We start from the raw sequence: 15,949 nt of genomic DNA on the forward strand, positions 1-15,949 counted from the left end.
GTAAATGTGATTGAAGAAGAAATGCAAATGAAATACCACAGTTGGAGAGGAGAATGAGTTTCTACCTTCTCTTTGAGAGGAAAAGGAAAATACTCAAGAATGGATTTCTCCGATCTCCTCCAAAGAACAGATCCACTGATGGACTATTTTACTTCTTATTTCTGATCCTTGTCTTGTTCGATCAAATATTTATGAACCAATGAGAAGACGCAAAACGTTTGACGTAAAAGCTCAGCCTCGAGCGCATTCAATGAAGTGCAACAATGTCCACAAATCATTTAATGAAAACCGCATACATTTATGTGTTCTAGGAGATAAATACTATAATGTTCCTTAGGATATTATTCGTTGCAATTATTGACTTTTTTAAAAAAGCACAGACTTTTCAGGGACTTCATATTTTCATATGGAGTTTTGTAAAATGAAATTCAGATGATTTTCTGTATATTATTTCGCTAGAAATGGAAGATAAGGAAACATCTCGTCTCAAAAAACTGAAACTGATGAAAATTTGGAAAGTTATTTAAAAACGGAATCATCTTAACTACACGTTATAAAAATTAAACAAAGACAAAAAGGAAGGTAATCATTAATTTTATAATATGTATGCTCGTGAGGAGTTTAGGCTAATACGACAGCACTACATGATTACGTTTAGCCTATTATTAATCACCTCTTAAACATTTTTCTCCGAATTAGTATATAATTTGTCAGCACTACAACATTTTCCTATGTAACACTTCATTCTTCTAGAGCACTTCTGAATGGATCAGTCCACCTAGCTCTTAGTGCTCCTCTGCATCTTTCTCTTGCTATCTTGGCATCAGACACCTGTTTTGCTAATCTTTTTTTTCTATCCATCTCACAGATCCATAACTTTAAACTAGCTTGAAAATTATCTTGTATATTTCTATTTTGGTGTTTTGGCTAATTTCTCTCTTATTCTATATAAGTATAATTATTTTGCTGTCCAACATTCCAGCTTTGCATATTCTGTCGTTAATTTCAAATTTGATTTTCTATCCCCATTAACAACTGTACTTAAACAGCTGAATATTTTACTTAAATATTCATCTGCATTCTCGATGAAGAAGGGAGCTGAAGTCTTGTCTTACCCCTGATTTTACATCAAACTATCTTTCTCTGTTTCCTTCAATTGCATCTGCCCACTTACAACTTAAATGTAAATCATGCGTTTGATTTGTGCAATGTTCCATTCTCTCCATATAATTGCAATGCTTTGAAAAGATTTTGTGTAGACACTTTTCGTGTGCCTTTTCATGATGTACAAAACTTAAGTACAGATCCTTGGTTTCTCAATTATTTGTCTTAAAGTGAACATCTGGTCTTGACAACCTCTATTCGACTTGAACGTGTCTTGTTCTCAAATGTTTTCTTCTATAATTTTTCTCAGCTTCGTTTCAAGTATGCCTGAATAAATCTTACCAGGAACAGGTAGCAGAGGAATTCCTCTGTAAATCTCATGTTCACCTTTATTCACTTTTTTGTAGAAGAAACTATGACAGTTCTACACCAATCATCGGGAAGTCGATTTTCCGAAAGGCCCTCTGCTAAACGTTTATACTTCCACATTTGCAGGGCCTTTCGAGTGGAATATCTCATTGTTTTCTAATGTTCTGTAACTGCTTGTTTCATTTAATTGACTTCCAGAGTAACTCTAACACCTATAATATCCTTATATTCCGTGTTAATATTTCATCTTTGGTTCCTTTTATATTTTAATGTCTAAGCTTTATCACCAGAATATTTTGCCACCTTCCTGATATTTACCGCTTGTATTCTTACTGAAGTTTTCCCAAGACTTTTGTTTAGCTACTTTTCAACACAACGTAGGTCTTTTAATTTTTCTCTGTATTCCCTTAGGTATCTGTAGACTTATTTGGTAAGAACGCTCGGTGTGTCCTCTTCTTCTTCACATCTGCTTCATTAACGTCTTGTATTCAGGTTGGTGTTCTTATTTTTCCATAGTTGCAGATAACTTCACCGCATACCTGCTTAAATGAATTAATCAATGTTTGCTTCAGAGATTGCCAATGAGATTCCAAGGTTAGGTTCTCGTTTTCGTACTGTTTCATTTTTTATTGAAATATATCGAAACTACAGCTTTCATGTGAAAGCCGTTCAATTGTAATTCTTTATCAAAATTTCTTGCATGTGTTCTGTTCAAAGTGATATTCATTTTTATTCTATTTGGCATTAAGTGTTGGTCATTCCCAATTATAACCCTGTCTATACTCTTGTTTTGAATCAGCATGAAGATATAACTATCAACCATGACTCAGTTGAGCCTTTTCTTGTTTCTCGTGTCTTCTCTCCGCGTAAATCTGTAGCCGTTTTTATGCTGGAACGCAGTATTAGTAATCACTAGTCCGTAACCTGAGAAGAAATTCAGAAGATACTGTTAATATTAAACTTTCCCTTTACGCCAACTTTTCTCAAAACGTTTTTATGTGCCCGATAAAACTTATTTTTTGATCTGCTATTTATTCTTACAATCAATTCCACCCATTTATCATTTCAAGATGTCGTACTGTCCCAACCAACCACACTGTCACATACTTTTCATGGGATACCCGTCGTTCTTTCTCTTCTGGTTTTATAGATTTATAGGTACTCTCTTTACCCGTGTACTTAAAAAAGTCTTCAGTATAGATCCTATAAAATCCCTTTAATAACTATTATGTTTCTATAATGTCTTGTCAATTTTGCTTAACTCGTTTTGAAGCCCACAACCGTAAATCTATACTCATAGGGAGCATTCCACAGATGTGCCATAATCTTTGTCATCCTTCTCTGCGTCCTCTCCATAACTTCTTCATCGCCATTGCATTCGATGTCCAGATCTGCATGAAAATTAGCCCATATTTTAACATTATTAAAGCCTTATAAAGAGGAACAATAACCTTCCTCTCCATGCTTGTCAGCGTATTCTTCAATCACCACGTAATCTCTATCATTCAATTACTATCGCTTTTCCCAGTTTTACATCATCATCAAACAACTGAACATTTCTCATCAAATCATTTCCTGTATCACTGCTGTACAAATTAAACAACAGAGCATCAAATACTGAACCTTGAGATATATCACTACTCACATGCCTTCTCCCGGACTCATCTGTTCCATAAAAAATTCATTCTGATATCTCTCCATTATCCACCCTATAATCCAAATCACCAGATTAATATCCATTTCCATTTGCTCCCATTTATATAACGGAATTTTATGTGGAATTTTGTCGAATACCTTTGCAAAGTCCAGCAATTTCACACAGTAACAATTTCCTCTTTCATTATCACGTTATAGAAGTTAGCAAATTATTAAGGAAAGACATACAGTTCAGAAAATCATGTTTCACCTTAGAAAGTATCATATTCCTGTCCACGTAAAACTGAATGTCGTATTTTACTAATTTCAATGAGATGCTCATTGACTTATACAGGGTGTCCCAAAATTCATGCAAGAAGTAATTGTGATAGAAAACATAGGTTTTTAATTAAAAATTGTAATTTCTTATTGATTCCTAAAGTATACAGTATAGGGTTATGCGTGGAATAGCATATCGGGTAAATGGCCTCCACGGCTTTGCTGGCACATACGCACTCTTTTGTCGAAATTTTCCAGGACCGTTTTGCATAAATGTGCCGGAATTTCGTTGATACAGCGCTCAGTTTCCTCCTTCAAGGCGTGGGTGGTCGTGGGCTTGTTGACATAAACATAGACTTCAAAAAACCACAAAGAAAAAAAGTCCAACGGCGTTAAGTCACATGATCTGGGCGGCCAATTCTGATCACCAAAACGGGAAATTACACGACCAGGAAATGACTTATTTAGTAATTGAATTGTTTCTGGGGCTGTATGGCATGTGGCACCGTCTTGTTGAAACCGCATGTCGTCCACATCCATATCTTGCAATTTAGGCTCAAAACACTGGATTATCATGTCGCAATAGCGAGCACCATTAGCTGTTATTGCCTTACCAGCCGCATTTTCGAAGAAGAATGGACTGATGATGCCTCCAGCCCAAAATCCGTACCAAACAGTGACACGTTGTGGATGCATTTGTTTCTCAACAATCACTCGTGGATTTTCTGAACCCCAAATGTGACAATTTTGTCGATTAACGAAGCCATCAAGATGAAAATGAGCCTCATCGCTGAAGATGATTTTGTTCGAAAAATAAGCATCCACTTGTTGTTGTTCCATAACCCATTCAACGAACTCTCCTTCGCTGTGTGTGGTCAGTAGGCTTCAGTTCTTGAGTCAATTGAACTTTGTAAGCATAAAGATGAAAATCTTTCGTGAGAATGCGCTGTAGAGAGCTTCTCAAAATGCCCAATTCAAGACCACGGTGACGAATTGATGTTCCTGGACTCTCAGCAACACTCTCACGAACTGCTTCGATATTTTCTGTTGAACGACTTGTTGAAGGATGGCCAGAGTGTATAAGATCACTAATTTATCCAGTTTACTTGAATTTTTTAATTAATCTTTTCCCAGTTGATGAAGTTAAATCACTATTCCGACCATATTTTGTACGAAAATTGCGAAGTGTAGCTGCCAAACCTTCATTATTTTTAAAATATTGCTCAACAATGAAAATTCGTTGTTCTTTCGTGTAGCGCTCCATTTTTAATAACCGTGAACTGTCAGCTATCACGCTGTCCTTTTTTTTTCTCGTTGGCAACACTTTACCGCACGAATGGCGCTAAATTTAAATCTTGCGTGAATTTTTGAACACCCTGTATTTTGCTACTTCTGTCTTCGAGACACCTTTACACAGTGGTATTATTTCCACCCTTTCTATTGCATGGTACATTCCCAGAAAAACTGAGGCTTAAATTAAACAGCTTGATCAGACGAGCAGATAATTCCCTTGCTCACTCTTATAATACATGGCCCAATAATCCATTTAATCTGATGGCCATGTTAGTAACTTTGTTCTGCGATATTCTAAGTACATTCATTTCTTCATCTTGTGTTCATCATTCGCAGTTTTTAAATTCATCCTTCTATAGTCATTGCTCCTTTTGCTTGCTTCATAGGGAAATCATTCCTGGACATTTCTTCTGTCCTCAGCAACTAGCTTTCGCTGTTAATTAGCTTTCTTTACCATGCATGTCAACCTTTTTGCCTGTATCTCGTACTGCTCATGAGCTTGCTGATCGTCTTTTCTTTATATTCCTTCCACAATTTTCTTTGTATACATCTCCTGTATAATGATGCTGTACATTCATCTCATTCGTACTTCGTTTATCTCTTTGATGCTGGGTACACATTCCGAAACTGATTTCTTAAAATATCCTTTGACCGCCTCCCATTGCAATCTCCCACAGGTCAAGACTACGCTACCTTTTTTCCCAAGCAGAGACTGAGTAGCTAGATTGGTTACTCCTAAGTTCTCTGATTCGGCACTCTCTAAACTTGTGTCCTTTTCATGCCGTCTCAGGTAACTATCTCTCAGAAGCTGTATAAATTCCATTCCCCGTCCTGCTTTCCATCCTGGGACCATCCCTCCACCTAACCCTTGTCCCTGTAGTAGAAATCTCGCATAATAATTACTCGATGTGCTCATCGTGTTAATTCGCCAATGCATATAAACTACATTCTCCCTTATACCCCCTATTACATTATCAACGAATACCTGTTTCATCCTTTTGGCCTTAATCTCACACTACATAGCCTACAGTTAACTGCACTCTGCATCCCTGCTCTCCTGATGTATTTCTACTCTTTTTGGCTTCGGTTCTGCTATTATTATAAAAACCTATCTCCCATCGTGATCATTCTGTCTTCTCTGAAGTTACCACATACATTTCATTCTCTTTCAACCAAATCTCACTAATTCCTATACGTTTTGGCCAAGTTGCGCTAAGTAATGCCAAAACTTCCTCACTTTTGTTCCGCATACGTCTAGCATTTTATACATAAATTTCAATACAGGTTTTGTACTCCATAATCTCCTTAACACCACCACTCAATCTCACGTTTTGTTCTTTGAAGAACTTCATGTAAGTACGCTTATTTTTTCCATTATTATGTGTTCATTCTCTTCGTTTTCTATCGTTTTATTCTATAGTCACTTACACCGTTTGCAACGTCAATCTTACTAATTGCATATTAACCAATTTCGTCTTTCATCTAACCATCATTCTTCTTACACTCCACAGAATTCTGAGATTCCCTCTCAAAACACTTACGACAAATCCGCTGACCAATTTCGTTTTCTTTCCATAAATCTTTCATTCTACGACGTGTACATTTCTTACACCCTCGCCATTGTGTTACGCACCGGTGCCATGATGTACAGTACGGCATAATTAAAAAATAAATAAATTAAATTAAAGCTTTGAAAACCATACAATTAAGCAAACAACCGTTACATTTAAGGACACAAATAGTGATCAACATAACAATGCAGAAGGAATGATCTAATTATCTCTAAATACTTTCAAAAAGAACTTATTTTTCGGCACCAAAAATAACACGTAGCATCTTCGGCCCTTTAGCAGAAAATATTATATCTGCTGCTGGCAGTAATGACTCCAAACATTCCTACACTTCTCCCTTAGGAGAACCTTCGGTGGAATCATACAAACAAATAAACTGCATCTTCCATTTTCCCATTTTGAGTTTCGTCCACATACCTCTGCTGGAAACTGTTCTCCAATCAAGGAAGAAAAGGAAGCCGTAACAGCGGCATTCATGTTTGTTTTGAATGCTGTTGTTATTGCTTCCTTTTCTTAATTGTTATTTCCCGAAAACAATATCCTGTGCTTATTATTTAGTAAAATCTCGTGTTTTTCTTCTTTGTCTCAATAATGCTTATTATGCCCACGTGATAATTTTCCAGTTCTGCAAGTTCGGTTTTCTTTCTATTAAAACCGTTTAGATAGGTTATTGGCGTCTTCAGGTCTTCAGTTCTTCTGACATTCTGCTTGGTCTTCTTGTATAAATTGAGTTTAAATTTGTTCAATAGTTGACTTTTCATTACTCTCCCTGGTTTCCCCCACCCCGGAGAAAACAGCCGGAGGGTAACCAGACGACACCCCAGCAGTATAAAACCTCATTATTTTACCATCATGTATTTATCATTTAATCCAACAGAGAGTATAATTTGATCGCCTGAGTCCCAAATTGCCAGACTATCCTCGTTCGTTCAGCTCCGAGTAGATACCTACAAACAGGCAGCACCACGTGATGGTGAGGTATGTACCTTAGGTCAGAAGCCTTAGTTGGTTCTCCGCATTCCTAAACCTTCATGTGCAAGTCTTTTCCCAGTTGCATTACATTGACCCCCCCCTCCCCCCACACACAGAAAGAAGTTTAATGTAGAAAAGAAATAAATTTGAGGGAATCCTCAGGGGAAGTTTTGAATATATCATCGTGTATTTCTTATCTAATGAATTGCAAAAAATTCATACAAAATACTTAACTACTGTATGTTCTTTTATAAATAATATGTTTACGAAAAATACTTCCCAGAATTCCTCAGATTGAAAACTTCTGATGATCATCCACTTGGCGTTACCCCAAAAAGCGCGCTTGGAATTTCCTTTTAAGGCGATTGCAACGTTTCAATATTGCGAAACGTCGGTTTGTCCTAAAAAAAAAAAAAAAAAAAAAAAAAAAAAAAAACACGATCATAAAGAAAGAATGAAGTAGTCCGTCCTAGCGCGTGAAAAGTAATTGAATAGAATTATAAATTACAGAAATGCTTAGGTATAGCAAAGAAATTGAGAAAACATAAATGTTCTTTGGACAAAACGTCCTCAATCAGAAAAGACTGAACAGGCTATATTTTTTTTCGGATTCGTGATAAACGAGACTGCGAAAATCTCCATGGCAGCTGGTTTGCGAAGTAAAGGTTAATAAATTGTGAGAGCAATCACTCGACATATCGTTTCCTTGATCCACTCGCCGTTAAAACAAAACAAAATATGTATACAGAATATCGCCTTGAAACTAACTAATACTAGTGAAGAAATATGGCAAAAAAAGGAATGAATGAATGAGGAGATAAGACTATTCTTTAAAGAATTGGAATCATAGTGAATGTGTGATAAATCGAAAAGAAATTTATAACGAAAAATATTGAAATGTTGTAATAAACCCAATGCATCTACTTTGAAAACCGTCTCCAAAATGTTTCTACATATAATGGATTTATCATAATTTAATTAATAAAAGTAAATAAAAATATAATTATAAGGAAATGTAAACTAAAAACAAAATTGCAAGATTATATTTAAACTATAAAATATTAAATATATTTGAATATTTTTGAAAAATTATTTAAGTTATGTTATAAATCTAGTACAACTATTTTTTAATTAAAGGCAAATTCCCTAAGTAATCGTATACAGGCACCCCGTGTGGTGGCCGGAGACTGTGAGATTTTCTGTGTGGTGGCCGGGATAAGAATAATCTAACTGTAGCCCATGCATGTCGTATGAGGAGACCAAAATGGGTACCCAGGGAGGGTAATGGATGGCAAAGCCGATGAAGCTTTAACTGAGGCTCGGCTATTACTCTCACCCGTCGTGATCAGAGCTTATAGCACTGTATATTACCCCATCCATACGTTTTCTTCTACTGGGGAATATGATAAGCATTCTTGTTTCGCCATCTAGCCAAAAAATAATAATAATACAGGCTAAATGTTTAACGTAAACGTCTGCATGAAATCCACTTGTTCATGAATGAAACTGTGAATGTGATTTAAAATAAAATGCAGTTTTATTTACAACTTTTGAAAATGGGTAAAGCAAACAACAGCGTTTGAAATAGTGACCGAAACTGTAATGTCCATTCCGACGGAGAAGGAATCAATGAGAGCAAATGTTGGAGAACAGGGATACCTTTAAACCAAGATCATAAAAACTTCCAGCAAAAATAGACTGGGAACGCATTGCTCAGAATAACGAGAAAAATTAGAAAGTTCAATCACACCTTCCCAGTAACAGTAAACAACAATAAACCTGATAAGAGATAGAATGTGATATACAAACCCTCACTAACATTAGTTGTGGTAAACCAAAACACCCGACAGAATGAACCACAGTAACTGTAGTAATCAAATTCATAAATGGGTTGCTGCTGGGGGATCAAACCGTGAAACTGGGACCAATCATACTAAGAATTTAAAGAAACGGGAAGGTCATATTTTAAATAATAATGAATTGCCTAATATTATTTATCCTTAGTAATCGTATAATGGCGAATATAACTAACCATGTAAGTGTTGTTAGTTATATCCATTAATGCAGAATTAATTGCTTATTTTCCAAATTTCTAATTCATATAAGTTCCTTATCATTAGCAGAAACAAAGAAAAGCTTTAGAAATAAAATAGAATGTTTAAAGTGCCTGAGAGTGAATCTGAAAAAATGTCCTAGTTGAGATCTATTCGTTTTTCTTGTACCGATGTCACCTCGAAATGTCTGACTATTGCTTTAACGTTCGAGTCTAGACTAACAGGGAAACAATGAAAATCGCATAACTGAACTGTTTCTCATTGCTTGCGTTCAATTGTCTGTTGGTTGATTGTTAAACCAGCTTGCGAATTTGTTATCGCATAACTGAACTGTTTCAATTCCAACAATAATCGCAATTTTTAATACTTTCTCAGACTTTCTTCGTAAACTTTATTTTCCTCGTAATGTAGCGCTTGCCACAGTACCGAAGTACCCTGAAAACAGCTCTGACGTTTCTCTTTCCTTCATCTATATGAAGGTCTCATTTCGTACCAAGGGTTTTTTTTTTTTTTGATTATTATCTGAAATTCGAAATCTAGCTAATACTTCTTTTATTGGCTGCTATTGTCCATTTGCTTACCAGATTATTCTAAAATATATATCAGCACAGTCAATTATGATAAGAGATAATTGCATGGATTGATATATTGAATTCAGTGGCGCATGCAGGAGGCGGGGGGGGGGAACCTGGCACACTCTGGATAAAATCTCGAGTGCGCCACAGATTGAATTTATTCATATATTCGCCTATAATGCGTTATTGTCACCCCCATAATTCTACTGATTGTGGTTGATTTTTTTTCCTGCTCAAACTAGCGCACTTATCACAGCTGCAAAAACAAAACTTTCAGAAAGACGAGTTCGCGTGGATAAATATACATGCCGACCGAATGCCTTTCTGATCAAAAAAACTTTGGAGTGTTGCTTCGTTTTTGGATACCAATAAATGATTATAATTACTTGCAAAAGTTCTGTTTCTTTAATTTTCTGTGTTTTATAGTGTATCCTTATGGCAATAATGCACTAACAACTATGGAATTCCGCCATCTCTGTCAAGGGACAAAAATGGGTGTCAAGAAATGACTCCTCACAGTAATGAATCCCGCAGTCTCCAAGGTTACCATCTGGATGGAATAATCCATTGCTTCACGCTGCTATCGTATCCCTTGGCCTGTTTGCAAGAGTGATTTGTTAGATTAGGCGACGTTTTTATTTGTTCTTTGTCACTTTATAGCATTGTGCTGTTCGCATGTCCCTGGCATTCACATACACATTTCCACACGTATCCCCGTGTATCTGCTTATATAGCCTAGAACGGATTTCATAAACCCCGCAGATGAAAGGAATGAGCTTAATAAACTGCTCACGATAATAATACTGGCGAAGCTTTATTTTGTTTAATTGGCACGAGAGAAAAAGTTACTTGTAACGCTCGTTGAACAAAGACCACTAAGATTCAGTTATCGCATCCAGGAATGAAGATTTTTTCATCTTAGGACTTGCCTGTATATTAGATTTGCATTTATAGTACGCATCGCAGAAATAAAAATAACCAGAAACAAAATAATCATGATTTAATTGAAAGCATGGAGATCATAATAATTATTATGATTAGGTTCATTCATAAGCAGATGCGTTTTCCATCCTGACGGTACTACCTATAAAATACATTACTAGGCGTAAGCTTAAAGATTAGTTAAAGTTATCTTAAAGATTAGTTAAAACGGGAAAATGTCAAAAATCTGATCACTTTTTCAAGTTAATATTAGCTAATATTCAGTATTACTCTTATTATATATATAAACTAATATTTTACATTAATTAATATCTATTATTAACTTTCATATATTAATTAATATTCTGTATTTACCTTTATATATATATATATATATATATATATATATATATATATATATATATATATAGTATATATATATATATATATATATATATATATATATATATTAGAATAACCTATTTATTTTATAAACTTGGTTATTTTAACTCCTAATCCCAAGTATGCAAGCAATTAAGTTTGCGCCTGAAACAAAGTTCAAGTCTAAAGGTGGTGCAACACCAGGGAAACTCATTGTAAAGGTGGGTAAAACTCTGATCACTATTCTTAGTGTTTTCCCATAATGTATAATGTAAAGCACATCTCACTAGAAGATGTATACTGCAATGCATTATGAGTGGGGTCACTACCCAGACCGGTTTCAACCTTTTTCGAGGTTTCCTCGGTGAGTAACTAGACCCTAAATACCAACGTTATAGTAATACGGAGTCTTATCTAGCTACTCACTGAGGAGACCTCAAAAAGGTTGAAACTGGTCTGGGTTGTGACCCCACCCATAATGCATTGCAGTATACATCTTCTAGTGAGATGTGCTTTACATTATGGGAAAATACTAAGAATAGTGATCAGAGCTTTACCCACCTTTACAATGAGTTGCCCTGGTGTTGCATCATCTTTAGACTTGAACTTTGTTTCAGGCGCAAACTTAATTGTTTGCATACTTGGGATTAGGAGTTAAAATAACCAAGTTTATGAAATAACTTGGTTATCCTAATATACAATATCCCCGAGTTAAAAAATTTATTATATATATATATAGACAGGATGATGCAGAACTCTTGGGGCAAATTTAAGAAGTGATAGAACACACTAAACAAACACTTTTCGTCATACAATGCATGGTCCGAACTCAAGCGGTGAAGCCCTAGAGAGCGCTTTCCAGTGAACACTTATAAGCGCTGGTTTTTGCAGTCGTCGTTATTTCTACCGTGCAGTGCAAAAAGAATAGATTCTTTCACAAATCAGGAAACGGCTGACATGCATTTCATTTACGGAGCTGCGGACGGGAATGTGATGAAGCCCAAAGACTGTACCGAGAGCGATTTCCGACCAGATGCGTGCCTAATCGTAAAACCTTTCACCGGTATCTGTGCAAAATGGGCTCCTTAGTCAGCACCCTGCAGGATTCAGGGCGTGCAAGGGGTGGGAGGACGCCACGTGTTACAGAGGAAATTCTACCTAGGGTTGCAGATCGTCCCTAATGTAGCACGCGAGCAATTTCCCATGCCGTAAGTGTCCCCCCCCCCCCACCCCCCCCCCCCCCCACCCCCCCCCCCCCCCACCCCCCCCCCCCCCCACCCCCCCCCCCCCCCACCCCCCCCCCCCCCCACCCCCCCCCCCCCCCACCCCCCCCCCCCCCCACCCCCCCCCCCCCCCACCCCCCCCCCCCCCCACCCCCCCCCCCCCCCACCCCCCCCCCCCCCCACCCCCCCCCCCCCCCACCCCCCCCCCCCCCCACCCCCCCCCCCCCCCACCCCCCCCCCCCCCCACCCCCCCCCCCCCCCACCCCCCCCCCCCCCCACCCCCCCCCCCCCCCACCCCCCCCCCCCCCCACCCCCCCCCCCCCCCACCCCCCCCCCCCCCCACCCCCCCCCCCCCCCACCCCCCCCCCCCCCCACCCCCCCCCCCCCCCACCCCCCCCCCCCCCCACCCCCCCCCCCCCCCACCCCCCCCCCCCCCCACCCCCCCCCCCCCCCACCCCCCCCCCCCCCCACCCCCCCCCCCCCCCACCCCCCAAGATATTTTTTCCTAATTATTTCGTCTAAACAATGAACATTAATGTTCAGTATATTATTTAATAATACAAGGAGAGATATTCTTGTTTTAGTTCTACAAAATATTGTCTATTCTTATAAAATAGTTCTACTTCTGATCATATCAAACATCACTTCGTTAATAACAATACTTCTACTAAACCTTGTCTATATTTTTATGTCTATTTTTATAAAATAGTTTAAAATAATAATAATTTGTGAGTTAAACGTATCTCATCATTGGCCTGTGGAGTAAGATAGGCTGAGATTCAGCAGATAGTAGGAGAGGAAATAAAGATAGAGTGCATAGTAGTAGAGTAGATGAAAGAGGTCTCAGCTGACCTGTTTTAGCTGTTGACCCCCCAGGGGTGCTTCTAAAACGGTCGTTGATTTTTCACTTTTAAAAAGGAAAAATCCTGAAAAGGAAAAAAAAAGGAGAGACTAAGCAAATTTAACAAGTGTAAATAAATCTAAAGACTATGTGGAAGACAATTCTATAGAGGAATGAGTTTGCCGAGCAAACCCAGAACAGTATAACCAGGAAAAGAAGGGAGATGACCTGCCTCGGAAGACCCCGCCCTGTAAAGGGCTTGGGACCACCTCGATGTTGGCCTTCGCAGTCCGGGTTTGTTCAGGTCAACCCTAACCTGGTGACAGAAAAACTTTCAACTGTGAAACGACTAGACATACCTGTGGGTTAAACGCTGATTAGGAAGGAAGATCGAGATAGCGTCAACACCTACAACTTGAAGGTGTTATAGGTGCAGACACAACCGGATTCCCCCCTGTATGATCTGGCAGATGGTTGGTGGATCGCACCATCTCCTCAGGAACCGCTCTTCTTCCCGTAAGTACCTTTCCTGCTCCAGGAAGTGGCGGAGGTAGGCTGAGAGACAGTTCTTAACACGGAGATAGATGCGATCCCCCTCGTTAAGAAGGTGTTTTTTCCTGATTTTCCAAATGTGGTGCTTAATCACATTTATTAGGAAAATCAGGTGTTTCTTGTTTTTGGTTACTGGGGGAGGCAACTGTAGAAAGACTATTTCGGCGAATGTGAGCGCTGGGATCGCAAGCACCTCAGCCAGTCTGTGCCAAACACGCTGTGCTGGCGGGCAGTGAAAGAAGAGGTGCCCTACGGTTTCTATCGCACCGCAGACGTCGCAGAAGGGGTTGCATGGTCGCAGGTTGTAGGCTGATTTTACTAGTTTTACCGGGAGTCTGCCGTAGGCGATTCTCCAGGCTAAGTCCCGGTGAAATGGTTGCCCCCAGCTGTTTTTTATGTTGGTGAACAGCACCTCTTCGTTTGTGCCCAGATCAGGTTTTTCCCAGTCAAAACTGTCAAAAATTTTCCAGTACAGCTTGTTTGGGCTGAGCTGAAGCACTCGAACTCCATCCGTTGCCAATTTTTTAAAAAGTTTACATATTGTGTAGTACCACTCAGGCACCGTCTCCACACATGGTCCGGCGTGGCCAGTGATCCCGAAGTAGGGTAGGAAAAATCCTAAGAAGTATTTAATCAGATTTCCGGAAGGGTGATTTGATGCCAGTGCTTTCCGTATGGTCTGAGCAGTGTTGGTTAGGTGGCAGTATTTGAGGATTGGCAGGGCGAATCCCCCTTGTGTGGGGGGAAGATGGAGAAATGCCCTGCGCACCTCGTGTTTCCTGTTGTTCCAGAAAAAATTAGTGATATGTTTGTGAATGGCGTTGTCTTGTGTGTCTGTTATGTTGGAGAGGTTAAAGGTGCGCAGTAACATCGGTTTTAGGACTGTTTTGATAACTGTTGCTCTACCTTCGAATGATAGGTAGTTGGGACTGAAGGGTTTGAGTTTTTCGCGACACATTTCTATTAAGTGTTGTGTTTGCAACACTGGGGTCTCTAGGAAGGGAATTCCTAGTATTGTTAATGGGCCGGTTCTGGGTTTCAGACCATACGGAAGACTGGCAGGGTCGAATTTCCCATAAATTTTGATTCTTGTTTTTTCTGGGTTGGTGTGAAGACCACTGAGCACGCTGAACTCTCGCAGTATGCCGAAGAAGATGTAAATCGATTCGGAATCCCTAAGGGTTCCGACAATGTCATCGGCATATGCGACAGTTTTGCTCTGTTTGGAGCCTAAGGGTAGCGCTATTCCTCTTACTGCGCGCGTCTCATCAATTTTTTTTAGAAGAGGCTCTAGTACTAAAGAGAAAAGAAGGGGGCTAAGGGGGCAGCTTTGCCGAACCCCTCTGCGTATGGGAATGGGTTCTGAAAGAAACCCATTAATCGCAATGTGCGTTGTTGTTTTACCGTACATGCTTTTGATTGCTTCCCTTACGCAGGCCGCCACTCCGACTTGCTCTAGGATATAGTGCAGGAAGTTGTGCTTTGCACTATCGAACGCTTTATCTAAGTCTACTGATACGAGTGCAAGTGGGAGTTACTTGTTCGTCACAAAGCGAAGAAGGTCTCTTATCAGGAAGAGGTTGAGCGCCATCGATCTTCCCGGAACTCCGTATACTTGAGTGCTGGTTAGCACATTCCCAATGCCCAACTTCAGACGGTTACAAACCACTCTTGCGAATAATTTGTAGTCTGTGTTAGTCAAGGAAATGGGCCTCCAGCTACCCATGCTATTCAGGTCTCTCCCTTTCTTGGGGATGAAAATTGTGTACCCGCTAACGAAGTCAGCAGGCACGTCACCAGTGAATAGGAAGCTGTTGAATAGTGAGACCAGGATAGGCAAGATGAAGTTCCAGGCTGAGCGATAGAGCTCAACGCCTAGCCCATCCAGGCCAGGGGTTTTCCGTAGCGTAAGCTGTTTATAGGCTCGAGTAACCTCTTCCGAAGTGATTGGTCTCTTTTGAAGAGTTCTGAGGTGTTCAGGATGTTGTCAATGTTCCACATTCCGAGGTCGCCTGTCTCCTCAGCTTCGTCGGAATAGGTTCTCGTGTAATGCTGGGAAAATTGCCACAGGATGTCTCCTGTGGTTGTGAGTGTTTGCTCGTTAGCATGAATTTGCCGAACCGCTTTCCCGTCTTGTGCTGCTATGCGCTGCCGGTTATAAAAAGCGGCCGAAGGTGTT

General features: G+C 39.6%; 1 protein-coding gene across 1 annotated transcript; it reads right to left on the reverse strand.

Moving 5' to 3' along the window:
• Positions 1-2,516: 2,516 nt before the first annotated feature.
• On the reverse strand, positions 2,517-12,707 carry LOC150105072 (uncharacterized; the record flags this gene model as incomplete). The annotated part of the gene is made up of 3 exons (XM_090395111.1): positions 2,517-2,676; positions 12,433-12,554; positions 12,645-12,707. Coding segments are annotated over 3 exons (345 nt in total), but the record flags the coding sequence as incomplete, so codon positions are not given.
• Positions 12,708-15,949: the final 3,242 nt, after the last annotated feature.

This window comes from Typopeltis vanoorti, chromosome 7, assembly GCF_054136105.1.
Source record: "Typopeltis vanoorti isolate ZY-2024b chromosome 7, IOZ_Tvanoo_1.0, whole genome shotgun sequence".
In the NCBI taxonomy this organism is placed as follows: domain Eukaryota; kingdom Metazoa; phylum Arthropoda; class Arachnida; order Uropygi; family Thelyphonidae; genus Typopeltis; species Typopeltis vanoorti.